The sequence below is a fragment of the Cervus canadensis genome, chromosome 6, assembly GCF_019320065.1.
Source record: "Cervus canadensis isolate Bull #8, Minnesota chromosome 6, ASM1932006v1, whole genome shotgun sequence".
NCBI lineage: Eukaryota > Metazoa > Chordata > Mammalia > Artiodactyla > Cervidae > Cervus > Cervus canadensis.
Window position 1 is genome coordinate 83350727 of NC_057391.1, and position 26639 is coordinate 83377365.

General features: G+C 43.6%; 1 protein-coding gene and 1 pseudogene across 1 annotated transcript in view; one reads left to right on the top strand and one right to left on the bottom strand.

Moving 5' to 3' along the window:
• The window catches only part of SPTLC2 (serine palmitoyltransferase long chain base subunit 2), a 96518-nt gene that overhangs the window by 60370 nt on the left and 9509 nt on the right, over window positions 1–26639 (bottom strand). Inside the window, exon 2 of the mRNA XM_043472656.1 lies at window positions 12146–12340. Within this exon, the coding sequence (XP_043328591.1) occupies window positions 12146–12340 (195 nt within the window). The remainder of the gene's footprint in view (window positions 1–12145; window positions 12341–26639) is intronic.
• LOC122443993 lies at window positions 19655–23588 on the top strand (annotated as a pseudogene).

Sequence of the window (26639 nt, forward strand, 5' to 3'; positions counted from 1 at the left end):
TGGATGGGAGTTTATAAAAAAATCTCAAAATGAATGTCCATGATCAAGACTTTAAAGATCTCCATTATAAGTTATGCTAAAATCTAAGTCTGTAAAAAATACAGTCACAGTGGAGCTTTGATTAAGGCATAATGTTCGCTCAGAACAGGTGACCAGACCACATGAGGTCTACTTGAAGGTAAACAAAACAGAAGAAAACTGTGCCAGAGTTTTACAACAGTCAGCAAGCTACTGGGCTTCTAGCCCTCAGATCTGGGCTTGGTGCCAACCCAAGTTAATCTTTTAAATAAGCTAATCAAAAATATTAAAAGTTTAAGCCTTATTCTGTAAAAAATTTTCACTGCTAAAGAAGGCTCTACATAAAACTTTAAAATTAACAACCTTCTAGGACATTGGACTCTAAAGTGCCTACTAAATAAGCCTCACAGTAGATAAAAATCTAGTTAAATAAAGCTAAAGCAGAGTCACAAAGTTCTCAGGAATTTGTGGTACCTGATACCATCTCTCCTGCAATTGGTTCTAACATTTACATTTCCTTAAGAGAAAATATCCACAGTTACTCTGTCACAACTGGAAATTTACTACTCAAATATTCGGTCAACCAAAAAGTTTCTTCAGTTTTGTGTGTGCTTAGTTGGTCAGTCGTGTCCGACTCTTTGAGACCCCATGGACTGTATCCCGCCAGGCTCCTCTGTCCTTGGGGATTCTCCAGGCAACAACACTGGAGTGGGTTGCCAGGCCCTTTTCCAGGGGATCTCCCCAACCTAGGGATCGAACCCAGGTCTCCTGTATTGCAGGTGGATTCTTTACTGTCTGAGCCACCAGGAAGCCCAAGAATGCTGGAGCGGGTGCTGGGCTGTGCTTAGTCACTCAGTTGTGTCCGACTCTTTGTGACACCGTGGACTGTAGCCCGCCAGGCTCTTCTGTCCATGGGGATTCTCCAGGCAAGAATACTGGAGTGCGTAGCCTTTCCCTTCTCCAGGGGATCTTCCCAACCCAGGCATCGAACCCAGGTCTCTTGCAGTGCAGGCGGATTCTTTACCATCTGAGCCACCAAACTTCCTGACCCAGGAATCAAACTGGGGTCTCCTGCATTGCAGGCAGAGTCTTAAAAATAAAAAGCATTTTTCATTTTCACCAAGAACTTTACTGAACAATGTATTCACCATTTTGTTCCACTACTTTCTGCTATTTTACAGGCAACTTCATAATTCCACCTTCCCTAAACTTTATATCTTTTTGAGCAAAGAACTGCTCCAGGTGCCTTTTACAATCTTCCAGGGAATTAAAATTTTTCCCATTAAGAGAATTTTGTAAAGTTCAAAATAAGTGGAAATCCAAAGGCACGATGTCCGGTAAATATGGTAGATGAGTCAGAACTTCCCAGCCAAGCTGTAACAGTTTTTGCCTGGTCATTAAAGAAACATGCAGTCTTGCAGTATCCTGATGGAAGATCATGCATTTTCTGTTGACTAATTCCAGATGCTTTTTGTCAAGTGCTTTCAGTTGCTCTAAGCGGAAGCAGTACTTGTTGGAATTAATTGGTTTTCCGGAAGGAGCTCATAATAGAGGACTCCCTTTCAATCCCACCACATACACAACGTCCCCTTCGTTGGATGAAGACCAACGAAGCCTTTGGTTCAGTTGGTGGTGGTTCATTTCACTTGCCCCATGATCTCTTCGGTTCCAAAATTATTGTACAGTATCCACTTTTCATTGCCCATCACAGCTTGCTTTAAAAATAGAACTTTTTCATTATATTTCAGACGAGAATCACATGTGGAAATATGGTCAAGAAGGTTTTTATTCACTTATGTGGAACCCAAAGTGATTAACATAACCAAGCAGGTGTAAATTATTTTCTACACTTTATCTGGATATTTTGAATATGTTAACTATCTCCTGTGTGATATAATGCTGATCATTCTCAAATAATGTCTTGATTTGACACATTAGTTAATCAACTTCAACTGGTCTCCCTGATGGTAAAGCATCGTCCGGCGAAAAATCTCCAGCATTAAACTTCACAAACCACTTCTGATAGATAAGTCATGGTACCTTCTCCATACACCATACAAATCTTCTTTTGTGTGTTCAGCTCCATTTTTACCTTTCTTGAAATAATAAAGCATAGAATCTGCCCGCAATGCAAGAGACCGAGGTTTGATCCCTGGGTTGGGAAGATCCCTTGAAGAAGGGAATGGCTACCCACTCCACTATTCTTGCCTGGAAAATTCCATGGACAGAGGAGCCTGGTGGGCTACAGTCCAAGGGTTGCAGAGTCGGACACAACTAAACAACTAACACTGCCACTTTCTTTTTTCAATATGGAGAAAAAATTTTTTTTTCTCTTCCATTTTTAATATTTAAATAGCTACACAAAAATTCAACCATTTTGATAATTTTTTTAAAATGCACACTAATATAACACCTGTTACAATACAATCTAACAAAAATTTTTAATGAAGTTAAAGACAACTAAGTGCTACTAGAGCCAGGAAAAACCAAACAAACATTTTCTCCAACCCAATAAATAAGAGGAGTAAAAGCTGAGCTTGTAGTTGATTGGCAGTGTGAGAGACAGGCTATAATAAGCGATGGCTGCAAAGCTAGCATTTCCCAAATGCCTAAAGACAAAACTCCAGGGAATTCCTTGGTGGTCCAGGGGTTAAGACATGGAGTTTCACTGCTGTTGGGCCTGGGTTCAGTCCTTGGTTGGGGAACTAAGACCCCATAAGCTGCACAATGCGGCTAATAAATAAATAAATAAATAAGATAAAACTCTACCAACTACTGTATAAAAGGATTTTGGCCCCCATGACAAAGCAGCTTTCCCTGAAAAGTCGAATAATGGGGCCATGTGTGGGTACATACATCCATACAGAGAAATGGCTGAACAAGCCTGTGCTTATTCTGCATTCAGACCAGTCTTTCAGCCACAGGAGGTAAGTGACACAGACAAGAATCCCTGAGGGAATGTTTTACTTGAACTGCAGAGGTTGAAAGCCAGGGGCCCACTTTCTGACATCTATTTCTCTCATGTAAAAATAGGTACTAATTATAGTGCAGGGAAGCAATTTTTTCAGAAGATTTAATAATTTCTATCACAACCTAAGTTGAACTTACCAACCATATTATATACAGCCATATTATATACCTTTATACAACTATACTATGTCCAGATATATGGCTTTCCTTCTTTATCTTATTTTATTAGATTGAATCACATGAAATTATCATGTGAGCAGTTCAAAAATGGTCAAATATTGGTATTTTCATGTGATTTGATGTATATTTATTATTTAAAATGCAATGAAAACAGGAAAATTCACAAACTTAAGACAAAATGTTTTAAGTACAAAGGCACTATTCATAAAGGAAGACTGATAAATTTGCTCACTTTAAGAGAACTTCTCTTCATTGAAAGACATACACAGAAAACCTACGGCTGATTCATGCTGGTGTTTGGTAGAAACCAACACAGTACTGTAAGGCAATTATTCTTCAATCAAAAACAAATAAATTAAAAAAAAAATACACACAGAGTGGCAAGACAAGTCACAAAATGGGCTTAGACAGTTGTAAAATGTCTTCTAGAAGACATAAAAATTTCCTATAAATTTCTAAGAAAAAAACAAAACAGAACAGAAACCCAACAGATAAGGAGGCCAAAGAGTTTAATTGGTACTTCATGAAATAGAAACGTCAAATGATCATAATGCAAAGGTGTTTAGCTTAATTGGGCAATTGAGAAATGCAAATTAAAACTACAATGAGATACTAGACATAAATACACCAGGACTGGCAAAAAAAATTTAACTCTGACAATAGTAATTGTTGGTTAGGATGTGGAACAATGAGAACTCTCAAACACAGCTGGTAGGTGCAAAAAATAGTACAATCACTTTGAAAAACAGTTTGTCACTATATAGTAAAGTTGAAGACTTGCATATTGTATAACCCATGTATTCCAAGACTTGAGAAATTCATAGATACATGTTCAGGAAACATATATCAGAAAGTTTATAGCAGTTTTATTAGTCACTGACAAAAACTGAATGAAAAACAAAAGGCTCCATGTCCACTGATACTAGAGTAGATACATTTTAGTAGTACGCTCCTACACTAGGATTCTACAGAGCAATGAAAACAAATGAGGTGGAAGTGCACCATAAAAAGCTGACTCCTACACTGAATACACAAACTAAGGCACAAAAACATATACAGGCAAATCCATTTACAGAATGCTCAAAACTGGGCTTAACTCAATGTTGCTGCTTACAGATATACGTGCAGGTGATAAAACCATAAAGAAAAGTCAGGACAATTGTTAGCCTGGGGGAGAGGGAAAAGGCAGGACTGAGAAGGGACTTGTCGGGGTGCGGTTTCTGAGGTGACAGCAATGTGCTACCTCTAAGGTGGTAGTTTCATCACTGGTCACTTATATAAGCACTCATTACATCCACATCCATTTTTTTATTAACCTTCCAAGATGTGTGTTGTACATATGTATATATTGGTTATATAACCAATGAAGAGGTTAAAAAGTAAAGGAAAGAACATTTTCCAATAAATCTCAAACAAAAGTTTTACGTGACAGAGTCTGTTGAACTGCCTGGCTCAAGAGTGTGTTACCCAATTTGCTTTAACATCTGACCACAAGAAAACCCCCTATGTCTGCTGGCACTAAGGCACATACCTATTCAGGAAGCATCAGCGTGCTTCCGAACCTTCGGCCACTGAAACGGAAGGCTCCACACCTGCAACTTCTTCTTTAAAAACGCTCTAACGTTGTTTACAGGTTACTACAGTACTGTTGAGACATTTCATGGTGATAAACAGGATGACTGACTGACTGCGTGTGTGCTCAGTAGTGTCTGACTCTTTGAGACCCCATGGACTACCCCGCTAGGCCCCTCTGTCCACGGAATTTATCCAGACAAGAACACTGGAGTGAGTTTGCTATTTCCTCCTCCAGGGGATCTTCCCAGCCCAGGGATCGAATCCCTGCAGGTCCTGCATTAGCAAGTGGGTTCTTTACCACTGAGCCACCTAGGAAGCCTGGGTAAAGAGGATACTGCATATCAAAGACAGGCTAATGAAAAAAAGTCTTCAATGGTCTAAATTTTTATTTTGGCAATACCTTTTTTAGAGAAGGAAATAACCTCGTAAGGTATGTCCAGATATAGCTGAAACATGACAAAATTGTTTCAGTACTTAAGAGAATTTGAAAATCCTATAATTCCCACCTGAAGAAGTAATGAAAGTGAAAAGCAATCCAAAAAAGAGGGCATATATCTACATGTATAGCTGGCTCACTTTGCCGTACAGCAGAAACTAACACAATATCATAAGAGCTAAACCCCAATAAAAATTAATTTAAAAAAGCATTATGTGGCTAGGGGTATTATAGACTAACAATGTCATCTCTAGCTCTACTTAATGAAGACAATCAGGTAAAATAACCTGAGAAAAGTTATTAAGCTGGTGACTTTAAAATCTTTGAACTGTGGTCAAGAGCTTTTCCTACTATTCATGTAAGTCATTTTACTTGCTGTGTGTTCTTTCATGTTTTTAATGTTATAGGAGGTCGCTTCCTTGCTGTTTCTGTAACATCAGTGACGGCATAAAATGAGATTTCAAGACTACAGACATGTTTTCTCTAAATCTAAACGTGGATCATCTGTGTGTTTGCATCTGAATACGTACTCACACACAAACCCACACACAGGACTGTGAATACATCAATTCAAAGCCCAAAACTTTTCACTGTAATTATTACCACCACTCACATCTTAAACACTTAAATGAATGTGTAATATGATACATTAACATGTGCCAGGCAGTCTTTCCGGCACCGATTAGACAGTGAACAAAAAGAAAATGATACTCTTTTGCCCTTGTGGAATTTATATTTTGGTGGAAGAAACAGATACAAAACAAAACACATGTATAAAATATAAAGTATGTCAGTAATGAAAAGTGCTAATGAAAACAAAAATCAAACAAAGCAGCAGGATGTAAAATGCTGCGTCATGCTGAGACTTAGCTAAAGTGGCCAGGGCACAATGAGGAAGAGAAGGCAAGGGGACCATTCACAAGACTGCCTGGGCAAAGCTTTCCTGGCAGGTGAAGAGCAAGCGCAACGGCACCCAGGCAAGACTGTACTTACTGAGAGCCATGAAGGAAATGTAGAGAGGCCAGTGTGCCTGGAGCAGAGCAGTGAGAGGCCAAACAAGCAATACATTATGCCTAGGTGATCATTAAGATTGATAAAAAGGGGTGAAGTCTGAATTTCCTAATGGACCACATATGGCACATGCCCAAAAGAAGAACCAAGGATAACTCCAAAGTTTTAAGCCTAAGCAACTGGAAGAAGAGAACTGTTATTCATGGAGATGGGGAAGACAGCTAGTTGACTGGAGAAGGGGATGTCAGCTTAGTCTTAGGCATGCAGAGTTTGAGGGGCCTACGTGGAGATGCCAAGTGTGCAGCTACCTACACAGTGTAGAGCCCAGTGAGGAAGACAGTGCTGGAGACGTGTATTTAGACATTATCACAATGCAGAGGGGCACTGAAAACCAGAACAGTGGATGAAATCACCTAGGGCGTGAGTACAGACGAGAAGAGGACTAAGCATGAAGCCTGCACCACAACCTACATCCACATTGAGAAGTTGGGCAAATGACAAGGATGCAGCAGGAGAGGATGAGGAAAAACAGCCAGAAAGAGAGGAGGAAAAACAGGCAATCAGGTCCTGGAAACCAAGGGAGCAAAATGCTTCTAGAAGGAGGGAGGGATCAACTGGGTCAAATGCTGCTGAGAGGCCAAACAAGACGAAGACTGAGAAAGGACGATCAGATTTTGCAATACAGGAATTGTTTTAGTTGAAAGTGGTGGGGGCAAAATTTGGACTGGAGTGGGTTCAGTGGAGAGTGGAAAGCAAGACTTGGCTACATCGAAGAACTCTGCTTTAAAAGAAAAAAAGGAGCCGTAAATGAGGAGAAAGGATCGAGGGAAGGTTTTCCTGAGATGGGGGAAATAACCATCTATGCTACGTGCAATGATGTGATACAGGACAAACTGAGGCAAAGCTGACTCACCGGAAGCCCAGAGGCCAGCACTAACTGTGCAGTGAACGGGAGCAGGGCCCTGGCCTGCGTTAGCCGTGACAGGCTCTACTGGACAGCCACACCCAGGCAGCGAAGATCGTGTTTTTACATTTTCAGTCAGCTGTTACCAAGGATGTCACGGCATTTTCCAAATGCTTTAGTGAGAAGCAACAAAACCAAAATACAGCTTGAAACCTAAGGAAACCTCAACACGGTGTCTTAAGCTGGGGTCTAAGAGCTGCTGAGGGGCTTGCTGGTAGTCTCTGGGACCTATGAATTACTGTTTTAAAACTTTATCTTAATAAGCATTTTGAAATCAGTTTGTCAGTTTGACACTGCAACAGTACTCAATTTAAACTTGGAATGACTTAGGAGAGGGGATAGGAGACCTGTTTTTTAAACTTCTACATTCTGAGTTAATAGTAAGAAACAGTTCCAAACTGCTGAATGCACAGAACAGCTAAATAAAGAAACAGAGACCTCAAGATTCAAAAGTGGAAAAAACTTCCTTAAAAAGTTATATTGTTGCTATAAACAAAAAACCCTAACAGGTGACAGGGAAACTCTTGCAAACCTAGCAACATCACTAGTGCAAAAGGGGAAAGGGGTAACATTCAATAAAACTCTTCAAAAAGGTTTATTTTGAATTTAGATTCCCAGTGAGAAATCCCTAGAAGATAGAAAAACAGATGACTACTCTATACAGTGAAATATTTATCAATAAAAAGAATGAATAATTGAAATACTACACCATGGGGCTTCCCTGGTGGCTCAGACAATAAAGAATCTACCTGAGATGCAGGAGACCCAGGTTCGATCCCTGGGTCGGGAAGATCCCCTGGAGAAGAGAATGACACCCCACTCCAGTACTCTTGGCTGGAAAACCCCATGGACAGAGGAGCCTGATGGGCACAGTCCATGGGGTCACAAAGAGTCAGACACAATGGAGTGACTAACACTTTCACTTTTTTTCACTTTTTATACATGGATGGATTTCAAAAACATTCCAAGTGAAAGAAGCCAGACACAAAAAATCATACATTGTATGATCCCATTTATATAAAATGTCTAGAGACAGAAAGTAGATTAGCGGCTACTGAGCATGGTGTGAGGGAAGAAGGGAGATTGTTACTGAATACGGGTTCCTTTTTCAGACAAAGAAAACACTCTAAGATTAGCTTATGGTGCTGGCTGTACATTTTCTGTAACTAGTAACAAAAATCATTCAACTGTACATTTTAAACAGGTGCCCTTCATGGTATATAAATTATATCTCAATAAAGCTGTTTAAAAAAAAAAGAAAAACAGGCAGGGGACTTCCCCGGTGGGTCAGTGGTGAAGTATCCTCCTGCCAACGCAGGAGACACAGGTTCGACCCCTGATGCGAGAAGATCCCACATGCTGCGGGGCAACTGAGCCCCACACGCTCTGGAGCGAGAGCTGCAGCTGTGAGCCCACGTGCCACGGCTACTGAAGCCCTAAGGCCCTAGAGCCTGTGCTCCCCAACGGGAAAAGCCACGCAATGAGAGGCTCGCGCACTGCAGCTAGAGAGCAGTCCTCGCAGTAATGAAGACCCAGCACAGACAAAATTAAATGAATAAATAACCATTAAAAAAAAGTGTTGGCTAACCAACAAGGACCTACTGTGGAGCACACGGAACTCTGGCCCAGCATTATTTGGCAGCCTGGATGGGAGGGGAGTTTGGGGAGAATGGATACGTATGGCTGAGTTCCTTCGCTGTTCACTTCCGACTCTCAGGACACCGTTAACTGGTGATGTGCTGTGCTTGGTCGCTCAGCTGTGGCCGATTCTTTGCAACCCCACGGACTGCAGCCCGCCAGGCTCCTCTGTCCATGGGGATTCTCCAGACAATACTGGAGTGGTTGCCACTGCTTTTTCCAGGTAATCTTCCTGATGCAGGGACTGAACCTGTGTCTCCAGCACTGCAGGCAGATTCCTTACTGCTGAGTCACCAGGGAAGCCCGTGCGGTAACTACCCACCATAATTTGCTCCTGACTTCTAGGTATTTCCTATTTAGATGTTGGAACATTTTTATTAACTCAAGCTTTCACTGTATCTATCACATACATGTTTCTGAACTACTAGCTTCACCTCACATAATAAAGAAACCAGACTGAGAAAAAAATATTTTCATCCAAAACATCACCAATAACAGAGAATCAAGCAGTAAAGAATTCCAACAACTTTATGCAAGTTAAGTAAAACAGAACACACTTATGCAAAACTCACCTTTACTAGCATGACTGTGTGGTTCATTTCATTTCTACCCAAAGCAACATAGAAAGAAGAACTAACATAAATAGTTTAAGCAGGCTCTCTTTTGTAATGGAATGAGGGGAAAAATAAGGATGTGGTTACAAGCACCACTCACTCAGGGAAATGAGAAAGTAACAATGTTATATTTGCATTTTACAATCCTAAGCAAGCACCTTCCCTCCCCTCTTTCCGGTGCAGCACTTTAAAAATGGCCTATCCCTCTCACTATATCTAATCCAGCATCAGAAAACACACACGATCTGACATAAAGCCGAAGAAGCCTTCCTTCCCTTCTAAAAGCTGAACTGTTACAAGAAAATGGCAGAATTCAGGTTTTAGCTGCTAATGCCATCTACTATGAAAATCCTACTGAAATGGATTTGAATGACTTGAGTATGGTCCTCCCATGAACAAACTCTATAGGTAAATGTCCCCTCTGTTCTACATACTTCCTCCCGCTACTTCCTTCAAGAATTATTTCCTGATTCACTCTGTGCTACTCAGGTTACTTTTTTGTTCTACATCTGCATACAGTCCAAGTACTATTTACCTCTATGGTGCTTTGTAAAGGCCCATGATTTTGAAGTGTTTATGTTTCCTCAACAATATCAGATTTAAGAGGAGAATCTACGTGTTCCAACCCTTCTACACAAAGTGAAGCACACACAGGCAGTCCCAACGCTTCGAAGACGCCTCTGGAGACGAGAAACAAGTTCCGAAGACAATGTCCTCCCTCACAGAGGAGTTCAGACGCATCCCCACGGGCTCGTTCGTTCGTCCATCACACTGGGAGAGAGCGCAGCAGCTGTGCGCACTCTCCGGCCACTCCCCTGCTCAGAACTGCCCAGGACCTCTCACCGCCCACCAAACACTCAGACACAACTTCTCACACGCGCACTTTCTAGGCTCTCCCAAACATTCCCCGTGCCCCTGCCTACACTTCTGCCCCCTCAGCAGCAAAGCTCTACACTACAATCGGCGCTCCCCCCACCCCGACCTGTACATGTTAATCATTAGGTCACCATGGTGTGCAGACACTAGGAGAGGTCCCTGTAGATAAAGATTTTCTAGTCTGAATATGTGAATAAAACTTTAGTTCCCATCAGTCACCAGCAGCACCACCGACTCAGTCTAACAAGGATGATACTGGTTTGTACATTAGTCACTGTGGTGCTGTAACAACACAGGAAGTAGATAGTAAGCTAACAACCCATAGCAGGTAAACCAAACCTGCGGGGCGTGAAAAACCAGTCGTGTGGATGCACCCTGCCAGAAAGCCTATTTACAGGGATATACGGGAACAGAGGGGAAAAGAAGAAAAGTTAGTAAACGAAATTTAATTTGTTCTAGCTTTAATGATGAAAATTAGTCTGGCGTTCAGAATGAGTTCTAGAGTTCAGAAGGCAGGGTTTCGCTTGCATTAGATAGGGCAACGAGGAAGGGCAGCTTGTGGCTCTGGGGCTGGGGAGGGGACAGCATGGTTGAGCTGAGAGAAGAGGGCCTGGCTCCTCAGCTCTCCCAGTTTCAGGATCCTCAATCCCCATGCTGACTGGTTTCCGCCTCCTAGGAGCTGAGGACGCCCCTTCCTTCCCCGTTTCCTGGCGCTTTACTCCCCTTCCGCGTCTCGCCACCCACTCCCAGCATCACTGACCCTCTCAGTGCTGGTCTCACCGCCACCACGTCTGCCTCTCTCCTCTTACGCCCCATCGAAGTGAGAGGTTCGCTGGGCCACAAGCGCCCAACTTCCGAATCCCTTCTCCGATCGAGTACATGCCCTGGCCTGGCGGGCCACCCTCTCCATAGTCCACGTGCGAGAACGCTCAAGTTTGCTTTCTGCAAGATCAGGCATTATTTCACTCTGACTCTATTTATTTTTTCAATGCAAAAAGGGGAAAAAAAGCCTTTATTATGGGGAAAAAGAAAATCTTTCATCATTTTAAATAATAAAATTGAAAAACTTTAAAAATGCCCATAACGAAAATTTTGGTTTGGAAAAGAACACGGTATTGTTCCTTAGCACAAGACAACTTAGGCTTTGCTTGTTTGTTTGTATTTTATGGGAGTATAGCTGATTTACAACAATTTTTTAAAGAGTAGATAATACATGTATATTATACTTAACTACAGAGGCACAAAGGAGTATGCAGAGAAGAGTGAAGTGAGGGGAAAGAGGGTCTCCTCCCCAGAGACAACCATTACATCTCCGTTTACCAAGACTAAAACAAGATTGCTTTCCATGGAAACAGTAGCTCAGTCACATTCTGCTTTAGGGTTTGTGTTTTTGGGGAGTAGAGGCGATCTGTGAACAAGACACGCGTGTACAACACGTCTATGACAAAACACAACATGCGTTCTGAAGAACACGATCTTTCCTGAAAACTGTAGACACAACTTGGGACACCATATGGTATCGTGAACAGAAAGGTCATGGATTCTGGCTCTTCACAGGCCTGTCTCCACAAACCAATTCTAACATCACACATCTTGGGAAACATTACTTAACCGGTGAACTGCAGCTTTCTTATCCATTAAGTAAGTATAGATTCTTGTGATGATGAAATTATGTTGAATGCTTTGATTTCTCTGTGACTTTACCTTTGTCCTCACTTTCCCTGTGGAATGTTTTCATTTAACTGCATCTAGATTATTATTACTTTTTTTATTTTAATGTATACCCAAATGCCTAAAGAAAAAAAAGAGTGAGAACGGCAAGATAAGCGGCTTCCGTTTACAGAATCGAAGACTGACCATTACCTTTTGTTCCTCTCTTTCGGTGGCATGGTGACACTTTTCGATTCTCCAATGCCTCAGGAAATCTCGAAGATATCCAAAGAGAGTGAGGACACCATACCCCACATAAGTAAGCACAGCAACCAGCATTGGTGTTTCTTCAAAACCTTCATTAAAGGGCCTTTTATACAGTCCTCCGTTCTGCGTAACATGATGTATCTAAAAGGGAAGTTCACAATGTTTATTTCAGTCATGGGAAGAAAAAGATTACTACTTAAAATCTGAGTGCCTACAGATGCGCAACCTTCAGAATTCTCTAAGTAACTGTCAAAAAAAGAAAAAAAACAAAACCCAAACACCCACTAAGCTCTAGGCAGGGCATAATTTTTTTTCAATGGAAATTAGTTTTAAGTTATATGTACTTCAGATGAACAGAGAGAAACAAGGGAAGAAGGACTGTCTAAGAAAAATGCTTAACACTGATTTCTATAGCTTGATTTTATGAAAGAGATCCTAAAATGGTATAGCTGGAGAATGTATAATTTTCTTTGTTCTAATGAAGAAAACAGAAATGGACAAAGAGAAAGCCTGTTCTGAAAATAGCATACTAGCTTACAACAATCAAAAGTAAATTCAGTTTTAGAATAAAATTTAGAATAAAATAAACAATTCATAAATGTTTTACTAGCGTATATTCTTAAAGTCATCAAGACATAGCAGTTCAAATAATTATCACACGAGGCCCTATGAGAACAGATAGTCTATACTGGCCTTTGTTGTTAGTGCTAACACAAATACATTATGTGCAGGAGTAAAAAGCTTACATAAGAGTGACCCAGCACTGCATAAAGCAAAAACAAAGTGAAATCTCACACAAGGGGAAAAACTGTTAAGTGTTCAGTAACAGTCCTGAAATCATTCTGCTCTCCTTCGTCCTAACCTAGTGACTCTTTCCAAATACTGTAAGATTATGCCTAGTTTCCTTTTTCAGGGATATCCAAATTTTAACACATCAACACCAAGGTACTATACATTTGATCACATAGGTGAAAACTTTTTACTCTTTGTTCAATTTTAATGGAAATGTTACTTTAGAGTAAAATTCCACTGAAGTAGTTGTACGTACCTTTTTTTTGTGTGTGTGTGTGTACGTACTTTTAATCTTAACTCTGAAACAACCAACTACTGTGAGGATAGTCAATCACAATTTCAGTTCAGTTCAGTCGTGTCCGACTCTTTGCAACCCCATGGACTGCAGCACACCAGGCTTCCCTGTCCATCACAACTTATAATCACAATTTACCAGGAACATATATTTTCAACTGAGCACCGTACAAGAGTTAAGAATTCCAAAGGAATAGAAGACTCTTTCTTGGCCTCTCAGGCAACCTGATCCAAGGACTAAATATATTTTAGATTACTGCATCCTGGGAATGTTAGCTTGAGAAAGCTACTAGAATGCTACAAGTCAGAACAGTTTGGGAAGAAATTACTGTATGTAACGGAGGAAAGACATTTGCATAGGCATGATACACGGAATCTGTTGGTACTAATTCAATTTGGTGCCTAAAGAACTTCTGAAAACTATTCCTAAAACTAACTTAAGTCTTTATCAATCTCTTCCCCAAAGGTGGAAGTCTGTGTTAACATTTACTGCATAGTAAACTTTTATGCAGGAGCAAAGCTGTAATGTGTTTAGAACAGAATAGTTAAAAATAAGTCAATACCTGAAGATAAAAAAATTGTTTAAAAGTAGTAACATGTAAGCAAGCTATTAAGCTGGACAAAGCACAATCAAGAGCACTTAAAACACAAGAAAAATAACATCCTAATCTTTTAAAAAAAAAAAACTATAAAAATATTTTGCCATAAGAAGACTGTGTTTGAACACCAGTACCTAACTCACCTTTTAACTCTGAAATTGTTTGAACTGTTTTTTCTCAATAGAACATACGAATAAAAAGTAAGGCAATTTTCAGAGCTCCTATGCCTCTAACAAATGTGTAGAGATACATATGCCGGAACACTGTGGGTGGATCTCTTTAAAAAAGATATTTGCCTTTATTTTCAGACACACCCAAACCAGCAAGACCATGTAAATTTACACAGTTGGCTGGACTCACCAGGAAGCAGGAAGTTTAATCCTTAGTTTGCTTTGAAATATTGTGTGATTCTCTCATAGCTTCATTTAATAAAATTAAATGCATTTTAATGAACTGAGATTCAACTGTGAAGCAACTTCTATAACGTGGCCTCAGTCAAAGCCTGTGTATGTGAGTTGCTCAGATGTGCCCAACTCTTTGTGACCTCGTGGACTGTAGCCTGCCAGGCTCCTCTGTCCATGGGATTCTCCAGGCAAGATTATTAAGGCAAGAATACTGGAGTAGGTCACCAGTTCCTTGTCCAGGGGATCTTCCCAACCCAGGTCTCCCACATTGCAGGCAGATTCTTTACCATCTAAATGCTAAATCTGAACTCTGACGTGATTCAAATAAAAATAATGGTGCTATCACCCTATATGTGTATAATATTCCATAAGGGAAAGGACCAGGTTGATTTCCGTTCACTGTACAACTAGCACTCAGGATAGGATTTATTAAGTGCTAACAACATTCAGAAAACTAAGATCATGGCATCTGGTCCCATCACTTCATGGCAAATAAATGGGGAAACAACGGAAACAGTGACAGGCTTTATTTTTTGGGGCTCCAAAATCACTGCAGATGGTGACTGAAGCCATGAAATTAAAAGACACTTGCTCCTTGGAAGAAAAGTTATGACCAATCTAGACAGCATACTAAAAAGCAGAAACATTACATTGACAACAAAGGTTCATCTAGTCAAAGCTATAGCTTTTCCAGTAGTCATGTATGGATGTGAGAGTTGGACTATAAAGAAAGCTGAGCGCCGAAGCATTGATGCTTTTGAACTGTGGTGTTGGAGAAGACTCTTGAGAGTCCCTTGGACTGCAAGGAGATCCAACCAGTCCATCCTAAAGGAAATCAGTCCTGAATATTCATTGGAAAGACTGATGCTGAAGCTGAAACTCCAATAATTTGGCCACCTGATGTGAAGAATCGACTCATCTGAAAAGACCCTGATGCCTGGAAAGACTGAAGGTGGGAGGAGAAGGGGACGACAGAGGATGAGATGGTTGAATGGCATCACTGACTCGATGGACATGAGTTTGAATAAGCTCTGGGAGCTGGTGATGGACAGGGAGGCCTGGTGTCCATGGGGTTGCATTCAGACATGACTGAGCTACTGAACTGAAAAAACATGACTTTTAGAACAGAGGTGCCTGGTGGGCTACAGTCTGTGGGACTGCAAAGAGCTGGATGTGACTTACAGACTGAGCACACACAGGAGGGCCTTGGGCAGAATGTTAGGGGCTGAGCATTTGTGTCTCTGCCCCCATTCAGTTGTTAAAGCCCTAAGTAAGCCTTTCCGTGTGAAGGTATCTGAAGGCTGGGCCTTTGGGGGATAATTCTGTTTAGGTCCCAAGGGTGGGGCCCTCTTGATATGATTGTGTTGTTTCCAACTCTTCGTGACCCCATGGACTGTAGCCCACCAGGCTCCTCTGTCCATGGGGTTTTCCAGGCAAGAGTACTGGAGCAGGTTGCCATTTCCTCCTCCAGGGTATCTTCCCAGACCAGGGATCGAACCCAAGACTCTTGTGTCTCCTGCACTGGCAGGTGGATTCTTTACCACTGCGCCACCTGGGAGGCCCTTGATGTGACTGTTGTTGTTTAGTCACTAAGTCATGTCCGACTCTTTAGCAACCCCATGGACTGTAGCTTGCCAGGCTCCTCTGTCCATGGGATGTCCCAGTAATCCCAAGAATACTGGAGTGGGTTGCCGTTTCCTTCTCCAGAGGATCTTTCCCACCCAAGGATTGAACCTGCATCTTCTGCATTGGCAGGCAGATTCTTTACCACCAGGAAAGCCCATCTGATCTCAGAAGAAGGGCAGGCAGAGATCTCCACTGAAGAAAGGCCATGTGAGCATACTATGAGAAAGTGCCTGTCTACAAGCCAGGAAGAGAGGGTCCTCAGGAGGAGGGTCCTCCCCAAGAACTGAACCTGCCAGCACCTTGATCTTGGACTTCCCAGTCTCCAGAATAGTGAGAAACAAACATCTGTTGTTTAAGCCACCCTATCTATGGTATTTTGTTTGAGAAGCTTGAGCTAAGAGAGAGGTAAAGGGACATAATGCATATAACCTACTCTCAACTGGTACAGGAAAAAAGAAGTGTGTGTGTGTGTGTGTGTGTAGAGAGAAAGAGAGAGAATAATGGAGAATTTTCTTCATGAACCATTTGTGAGTCAGCAGCAGTTATAATGTACCTTTATTTTTTAGTACTTCAGTGCATATTTCTAAAAGCAAAGACATCTTCTTACCTAACTACAGGACAATTATCAAAATCAGGAAATTGCTAGAATACTAATATGGACTTTATTAGATTTTGCTAATTGTCCTAAGAGTGTCTTTTATAGCAAAAGAAAGATCTGGATAATGTATTGCATTCTCTCTTTCCTTTCAGAATAGAGAAAAAAAAGGGGGGGGGGCGAGGGGGAAGGTTTTATTATAAAATAATTAGAAGGAATAATCCTGAGCAGAGGTTTCACGAATCCCGTGAAAGGAAACAAAGCAACTATGCAATGAAGCAATAATGAAGTAATTATTGGAAAATGGAACCTTACATTTCTGATATAAACACAAAATCACAGAGGCATGATTTCTTTTAAAGCAAACAAACGCATTCCCACTGAACGTGACAGCAGGATGACAGGACCTATCACCACAGAACGTGCCCACCTGGTGGAAAGCTTGGGACAGACATTATTTTTAAAACTAAAGTTCAATATGAACCACCCATTATGCCTCAGCAATCAAAGGACTGTTATGTCTTTTCTTTTAAATGAACCCTATTCATTTCCAGCGATATGCTGTGTTGTTCCTTAAAAATCAGTTCTGCTGAAATGGTCTTTTCTTGGAATTTTCCTGCAATGTACTAGCCTCTCTCTACTGCCTACCACACATACTAGAGAAAATAGTTTGGAGCTTTACGCCCATCACACAAGCTATGCCACACTCTGAACGTGTTATTTCCAGAAGTGTCCTGATTTTGAAAAGCAGGGAGTCCACATTTTTTTTTCTTTGCAATCAGGATAAATTCCTGATTTCTTGTTGGTTAGTATCTCAGATGGAATGGACTAAGAAATGCTTCCAGAGCCAGCTGTATTTTCACATGACCATATTCCTCTTGCAAACTCCAAGTATGTAAGCTCCGCATGATTTCAGTCTGCGGCTCCCTATGCGCTCTGGGCAGGGGTGCTCTCCACGGGAGCCACTATCGTCTCCCACCACCCACACCTCTGTAGCACTCCTCTGTCTTCAGATAAGCATCAAGGTATGACAGACGAATGTAACAGAGATCGTGTGCCAGGCGGGTCTGCACAAATTCCACATCTTCCTCTGAGGTCTCTTCTGCCTCTAACGTGTTCTGGGCCTGTAACACAGAGCTCGTCACTGTGGCTGTAGTGGGCGCAAACTGCAAAGGCCACCGGATTCACGTCGGTCTCCCTTTTCTGGGAATATTCCCTCACACCAGGGGTGGGCACCTGGTGGTCACACCTGTGCAGTAGGACCCGATTTCCTGGCTCATAACTGGCTGGCACAGGGGTAGGCACCTCTGCCAAAATGAACCCAGTTAACTCTCTCGCACAGGGATTTAAAATTTCAGTGAGGAAGGAGTCTGAAGGGCACTGGACCACCCATGTCCTGGGGGAAAGGTCCACGACCTGCTGCAGGGAGTAACTCCCAAGCACTGTTATTTCCTGTCATTTCACCTTTTCTGAGTGGTTCATCAATACCTCCCCACTCTCTCCTTTTGCTTGTATACCCATCATCCTTACAATAAATCGCCTTGCTGTTCAGTGAGAGTCAGCTGATATCAACTGAAAGAAATTTAACAGACACAGACTCTGTATTAAAAATATTTTAGAACTATTTTTCTGCACTTACTAAAATAGTTTTTTATATGTTGGCACAGCCTGAAAACTTTTATTAGGGCTTTAGTAAATTTTAAAAACTGGTTCCCCACTTTATCAATCCTGTGCATTTGGAATATTGTTTATGATCTTATCTAGGATAAGGGATACCTGCTCAACATTATAAGTACTTACTTCTCTATATTAAGGGACATAGATTCTAACTGCCTGCTATAAGTAACCTCTTACCACATTCTCATTAATACACATGACAACATACCCCAAAAAAAGGGGGGAAAGCCAGAACTAGCATTTTTTTAAAGGGCAACAAATTAAAGAGGTCATAAATCAAAATTCAGGTAATATTTATTACTAAGTTTCTGAAAGAGATGGGAATACCAGACTACCTGACCTGTATCTTAAGAAGTCTGTGTGCAGGTCAGGAAGCAACAGTTAGAACTGGACATGGAACAACAGACTGGTTCCAAAAAGGAAAAGGAGTATGTCAAGGCTGTAACTGTCACTGTTTATTTAACTTATATGCAGAGTACATCATGAGAAACACTGGGCTGGATGAGGCACAAGCTGGAATCAATATTGCCGGGAGAAATATCAATAACCTCCGATATGCAGATGACACCACCCTTATGGCAGAAAGTGAGAACTAAAGAGCCTATTGATGAAAATGAAAGAAGAGAGTGAACAAGTTAGCTTAAAGCTCAACATTCAGAAAACTAAGATCATGGCATCCGGTCCCATCAGTTTATGTCAAATAGATGGGGAAACAGTGAAAATAGTGGCTGACTTTATTTTTGGGGGGCTTCAAAATCATGGTGATTGCAGCCATGAAATTAAAAGACACTTGCTCCTTGGAAGAAAAGCTATGACCAACCTAAATAGCATACTAAAAAGCAGAGACATTACTTTGCCAACAAAGGTCTGTCTAGTCAAGGCTATGGTTTTTCCAATAGTCATGTATGGATGTGAGAGTTGGGCTAGAAAGAGGGCTGAGTGCCGAAGAATTGATGCCTTGGAACTGTGGTGTTGGAGAAGACTCTTGAGAGTCCCTTGGCTGCAAGGAGATCCAACCAGTCCATCCTAAGGAAAATCAGTCCTAGGTATTCATTGGAAGGACTGATGCTGAAGCTGAAACTCCAATACTTTGGCCATCTGATGCAAAGAGCTGACTCATTTGAGAAGACCCTGATGCTTGAAGGCGGGAGGAGAAGGGGACGACAGAGGATGAGATGGTTGAATGGCATCACCGACTCAATGGACATGAGTTTGGGTAAACTCCAGGAGTTGGTGATGGACAGGGAGGCCTGGCATGCTGCAGTCCATGGGGTCACAAAGAGTCAGACACGACTGAGTGACTGAACTGAACTGAAGTTTGTCTAACTATAGAGAACATGCTCATCACCATTAAATAAGACTAATTTTTCAAAGCAGAAAAATCACAAAACAAAGGGCAAGTAATAGGTTATTTAATACAAGATTTTAAGGAAACTGGAAGTGGAGCCTGGGAGCCTTGACGTTAGCAATGAAGTCAAGGCTGGATCTGGAGCTGGGTGAGCTCAAGTCGGGCTCGCTGGTTAACAAGTCAGCTCTACCGGGGCTGCCATTTGGGTAGCCCCAGCCCAACTACTCAGGGTTACCACCCAGCGATGGTGGGCAACCAGGACCCGCAGCCGCCCCTACACCCCATGGAGCCGACAATGGCCCAGTACCAGGCTTCCTGCCAAACCCTCCCCCACCTTCCCCGGGGGCACCTCCAGCCTCAACAGCACAGAGCCCTTGAGGACAGACAGCCTACAGCCAGTCTGGCCAAGAAGATGCACAGAATGGGCCAAGCTCCACTGTCCAGATGCACAGGCACCCTGGGTCTCAGTCATCCGGGTCAGCCCCATGGACACTGGTGGTCAGCCAGCCACCTCACTTCTGCCCTCTGCCCCCCCCCAACAAAGGCACAGGTGACTGCTCACCTGGCTGGAATGCAGGTCGGCAGGGCTGTGGCCCCAGTGCCTCCCACTGTGAGGCTAGGCTATGGCCCCCCAACATCAGCAGGGTTCCCTAACCCTGGTCTGTATGGCCCCTATCCTCAGGGCTAGCCTCCTCCGCTTGGCCAGACCCAGGGCCACCCTGGGGCCCAGCCTCCCCAGTGATCTGTCCCACCACGTGGGACAGCGGGGTGTCCAGCTTCACGCTCCAAGCTGGACAGAGTTTGGGGGGAGGGGCCAGGGAGCCAGAGCCAGCCCAGTCATGTGTCCTCTCCCCCCTCAAGCTCTGCCCCCTAGCATCCAAACGACTGGCCCCCAGGACCACAACCACCCATGCACTCCTCCCAGAAGCTAGGCTACCAGCTGCAACAAAACGGTTCCTGTGGACCAGCCAGGGGCCTCGGACCAATCATGGAAGTCCTTACCCAGGAGCAGCCACTTGCATCAGTCAGCCAGGGCTTCCCAGCAACTACCTCCTAAGTGCCTGGACCCTGATGCCATCCCAAGCCCTACCGAGGTTACTGAGGATGACAGGAACAACTGGGGTTCAGAGCCATCTGTTTGGGGCCAGGTGCCACCCCTGGTCACCACTAACCTCCTGGTGAATGACCAAGGGAACACAAGCCCCCGATACATCCGATGCACAGCCTATACTACCCCACGTCCATCTGACGTGGGGAAGGCTCAGGTGCCCCGGCAGCTGTCATCAGGCTGCTGGCAAGGCTGCCCCCAGAGGAGGCTTCACTGTGTATCACTGACCACGGGCAACCTGGCCCTTTGCGCTGCAATCACTGCAAACCATGTACATGCCCCTTCATGCGGTTCCTCAAGGGAGGGAAAAGCTTCCAGTGCTGCTTTTGCAGCTGTTATCAATGATGTTCCCCACCCCACCCCCAGCGTTTTCAACATCCGGCTTATGTGGATGCTTATGATGGTCCAGAGCGCTCCCCAGGCTCTTACGAATTCTTGGCCGCTGCAGATGACTGCAAGAACAGCAAGTTCCCCGGGACTCTTGCCTTCATCTTCATGACTGACGTCTCCTGTAATGGCATCGGGAGTGGTCTTGTTAGGCTCCTCTGTGAGCAGCTCAAGGTACTGTTAGACTTTCTGCCTCGGGAGGGTGGGGCAGAAGAGGCAGCAATCCCCGCTGGCTTTGTCACCTGTACTAAGGTCCACCTGTACCCTGCGGAGACCTCACTGGCCCAGCCACAGACGATGGTTGGACCTGATGTGGGAAACATGCTGGTTGGCTTCCTGGTCAATGTCAGTGAGTCTCGGGCAGTTATCACCAGCTTATTGGATCAGATTCCAGAAAAATCTGCAGACATGAGGGAGACAGAGACAGTATTTGCTCCAATTATCCAGGCCAGGATGGAGGCTCTGAAGGCTGCTGAGTGTCCAAGGAAGCTGTTTCTGTTCCACTCCTCCCTGCCCACTGCAGAGGCTCCAGGGAGACTGAAGAACAGAGGCAACAGGAAGCCGATCATCGTAGATAAGACGACTCTGTCTCAGCCTCAGGCGGGTGTCTATCCTGGCCAAAGAATGTGTGGCCCACGGCTACTGTGTAGACCTCGGCCTCTTCTGGAGCCTGTGTGTGGCTATGGCAATGCTCTCTGCAGTACCCAGCTCACTGGTGGCTCTCTGTAAACATGCTTGCTTTCAGAGGGAGCGTGACCAGCAACGGTTCCTTAGTGACCACAGCCAGGATCCACAGAAGGTCATTGGCTTTGATGCTGTGCTGCGGGCCCAGACAAGCACTCATGTCCGCGCTGTAGATTTCTTTGTGGCTTTCTACATGAGTGGCACAATAGATGTGGGGCGGGATGGGGACGAAGACTGTGACTGCGGAGTTTAAGCATTACGTCTGGCTCCACGAGGAGAGTGCTCTGCTCTACCCCGGCTGTGCAGGCCAGCGACGGCTCTGCATCCACAGCCTGGGGCGTGGTGGGGGGGATTCTGAACAGCCCTGTGAAGATTATTCAAGACACTCTCATCACTCGATGTGCCCAGATGTTGGCCTGTTACAGAAAGAACTGTGCGAGCTCCTCCTCTGGACGACAGCTGATCCTTCCCGAGGGCAGGAAGCTGCTCCCAGTATAGCTGAACTCTGCTGAAGAGTGATGTCCTGGAGTTGAGGTCAGCTGTCCTACTGCTGACCACGCCTAAGTCCGACAGCGGGTTACCTCCAAGGACGTGGCTGAGACCGATGTCTTCTCCTATCCTCAGCTCCTACTGACAAAGTCTCCCGTTGAGAATACCACTGAACCACCAGCAGCTGGAGCATATAAAGAGTGTCTAAGCAATGGCGGTATGTATTTGCTGGAGAATGAGCTCAACTTCTTCCCTGGTGGGGGTGACTGTCCAGCAGGGTGTTGTCCAGAGCTTCTTCGGCATCACCTCCTTCAGTCAGACCGCCAGTGGTCGGATGTTCTGCCGGTTTCGGATAATCTACTGTCCAAGAAGGTGCGAGGCCTCACTGATGGTCCGAGGGCACAGAGATGACAGTACATGAAGCTTATCATGGTGAAATAAGACAAGCTGGAGATGCACTGCAAACACCTCCTGGTCAAAGACACGAGCCTAAGCGGGGGAGGATCCCATGGGGACCTTCTCTGTCACAGGCACAAGGAGGTTCGGACAGTGACTAGGCTAGAGCACGTGGGTAAACAGCACAGGGTCCAGGCCAGCCTCCAGAAAGTACCCCAGGACAGCAGAGAAACTGCGACAGCTCCACAGCTGGCAAGTCATACAAGCTGACCTTAAATGAAGTGTAAGGGACATCTTTCCGGGCTCAAGTACCCGACCACTCTGTCATGCCCTGCTGTTGGAAGGGGCCCTTATCCCCTGACATTACCCTCCTTTTCCTGCTAATCCTGTTGTGAGCAACGCAGTTTCTCAGCTCACTGTATGTGATTTGGTGTTGGGGGATTTGCAGCCAACCAGACCCTTGCAATATTACATGTCCCTTTGGACCAGCCTCCAAGAAGAGAAGGGCAGGCAAGAAGTTGGGACCCCAGGGAGAAGGGCTGCTAATTCAGCCGTGTTTCATCAACAACTTAGTATGCTTGAGATAAACACATACAGATGCACAAGAGCAGGGTATAAACCACAGACAGTAGAGAGAAAAGTGGTCAGTCTTCTAGAGTCTAGAAGTCAACAGCCAACTCAGTCACTGAGAGGGGTTGATTAGCTTTCTCGCTCTGCTTCCACAGCTCGTTCTCTCTCCTGCAGGGACTGGTGATCCCTTGGTGGATAGAGGCACATTATCAGAGACGAATGGGCCTGGGAACAGAGCTGCAAAGTGTATTGAGACCTGGGAGAGGTATCAGCCTCCTTTCCAGCTGCAGGACACTGGACGCTTCTGCAGGGAACCTAGTCATCAGCTTGCAACACCTCACGGAGCCTCACTCTGAGCTCCCGCTGGAAACCTGGCTCTCCAAGCTGGAGGCTGACGGGGAGAAAAGCAGAGGCGGCTAGTCTTTCCTGCCAGGACAGTCTCTCCACAGGCTTTGGTACTGACAGAGTGCCTGATGGTTATCTTCCAACCTGACCTGGCTGGGGCAGGACAAGGGCTGGGCTTGACAGTGACCAGGTTTGCCTGCTTCCAGCCTAGGATACTCCTGCTCTGGACCTCCCATTTCTCTTCATTAGTTTACTTTTCAATGCATCCTCAATTTGTAAAGAAATAAAATTACGATGTAGGGAATTCCCTGGTGGTCCAGGGGCTGCAGAGAAGCTAAAAAAATAAAATTTAAAAAAAAAAAAAAAGAGATTTTAAGAAAACTGATTGTTTAGAGGGGGGAAAAAAAAAAGACACTCCAGTTAGAGCTTTTCCTCCTACTATACTGTGGAAGAAACAGCTAAGTGGCCCCCTGTATACATTCTCTTTAAATTCCTTTTAGCGACAGACGCTCTTCAGTTTTCTCTGGGTACAAGGCTACCCAGCTACATACCACATTCCCCAATCTCTCTTGCAGCAAAAGACAGCTGTGTGAGGAATTTGGGCCAACAGGAAGTGAACAGAAATGACGGGTGTACCAGGGCTGGAGGACATCCTTTAAAACAGCAAGTGCTGCTCTCCCCCCACTTTCCCGCCTCTCTGCCTGTGGCCGAGCATGTGGATGTGGTTGAAGATGTTAACTGAAGACAACATCCTCAAAGACTGCAAGACAACAAAGAAGATTAGATCTCACACCCTACCTACTCAGGACCATCTATCTCCCGATTTTACAAAGAGATCGTCTCTACCTTATTTATTTAAATGTCACTTTTATAGCAACAAAAACAAAACAATCAAAAACAACACTGAGACTTTTGCTTCCAAGTTGGAGTTAATAGATAGAGCCAAGCCATCCCTTTCACAGAAAACCTAGATAAAACTATATAGGTTACTCAAAACAAGAAGTAGTTTTAAAGACAATGAGAAACTGTTTTCCATGCAAAGAGGACAAGGTGAATTAAGATTCCAGAGAGGGAAGAGCGTTTCCTTAGTGAGCTAAAATCGCTGGTCATTTTCTCTCCTCACGGTACTCATAGAATCTGATCATGAACAGATCATAACTACACTTGCCATGGGCAGAAGAGCTCTACCAAGGAAAAGAAAAACCAACAGAGTTTATAAGAGCTATATAGGTTGGTGTGAAGAGTCCTGGATATGTGACCAGTTTTCTGCATAGGACACTTATCAAGTGCTGGAGAAGCTAGGGAGATGGACTAGAAAGGTGATGTGAAGTCAACCACAATCTTACCATGCTTAGGAGTTAAGGTCATACCAGAGTGAGGAGCCTGCAACAAACACACAACAGATCCCATCCTTGAGACGCTGTACTCACTAGAGTGAACTGAATCTACCTAAAAACTCTGCCCAGCCCACCAAACTCAAGACCTGGTTAGACGGAGGTGCTCAGGCCCTTCCCATATCTCTAAGAGAGTAAATGGCAAAAGGCCAAAAAAAATTGACTTTAGTCTCTGCCAGTCTTTTATTCATAACATCCAGCAACCAATCAAAAACCCCTGCTTTCCCAGGAGGCTGGGAGAGAACAGGAGTACGACTAAAAGAGAGTAGGCACAGTACACAGTAGCCTTATATTTCAGCATTGCTGGTCTTGGGCTATGTGTTTCCTTGGTGGCCCACTGGTAAAGATTCTGCCTGTTAATGTGCGAGACGTGGGTTGGGAAGGTCTCCTGAAAAAGGAAATGGCAACCCACTCCAGGATTCTTGCCTGGGAAATGCCATGGACAGAAGTGTCTGGAGGGCTAGAGTCCATGGGGTTGCAAAAGAGTAGGACACAACTTAGTGACTAAACAACAACAAAGTCTTGGAGTATCTCTCACACCTTGATCTCTCCCTTTAATTTCATGTCCCCAAAAGTATAGAATCATCCTATTTAATTTTTTTTAACATTTCTAAAATTGAAAAACTAATTTTTTGGACATCAGACTCTCCTAGGAACCCAGAGCCCCCTTTCTAACAACAAGCTCAAAATCATCATGATTATCTCATTCTTTTCACTCATTGAGCAAATATTTCATTCCTATTCATATGTATTTGACAATACAAATAAAAGGTAGTCCTTTTTCAAGTCCTCAAGAATTCTGCAATTTTTTTTTTTGAGATAAAAGAGAATAGGGAGACTTTTTTTAAAGGATACTATCTAAAGGGGGTTACCTATAAATACGCAGAATGAGAACTGCACACAAAATGAGAAGCATTTTGAGCACAAGTATTTCTCAAGTTGTCTCACTTTTCCTCTTCACATGACTAACAACAAAACCAAGGAAAATTCAAGCAATTTGTCCAGTTACAAGAAAGCTGGATTGAAAGTCAAGATGAGAATGCAAGTTTCTACATTTTCCCCTTACTGCCATTTAGTCTTACTCCCTGGTTCGGATGGTAAAGAATCTGCCTGCAATGCAGGAGACCCAAGTTCAAACCCTGGGTTGGGAAGATTTCCCTTGAGAAGGAAATGGCTACCCACTCACTCCAGTATTCTTGCCTGGAGAATTCCATGGGCAGAGGAGCCTGGTGAGCGAAAGTCCATGGGATCCCAAAGAGCTGGCCACGACTGAGCGACTAACGCTTTCTTTCACTTTCAGTTATATTCCTGAGATATTCTATGAATCAAATTTACTTTTAATTATTTCAGAGATAATATAACTTAATCTGATTGTTTAGAAATTATCAGTGGCTTAAAATGAGACTTTCACTTTAAACTCAACCTTTGTGCTCATTTTTTGCTATTCATATAATTAGCTATTTTTGCTATTCACATTATCAGCTATACATCAATTGAGACAGAGGTTATCTGAGTTTCATTTCCCCTACTAAGAAAATGTCTGAAAAAAAAAAAGAAAGAAAATGTCTGTTTCTAGGAAACCGGAACCAACACTAATTAACTTAGCTATCCTGAAAAAAACCTGCTTCCTTTTCCTACATACAAACCACGCCTGCTCAGGAGGCGATAAAGATACCAGCCTTTACTATGTACAGCAGAGGTCTCTAACGGGTACTTCTATCACAATCACGTG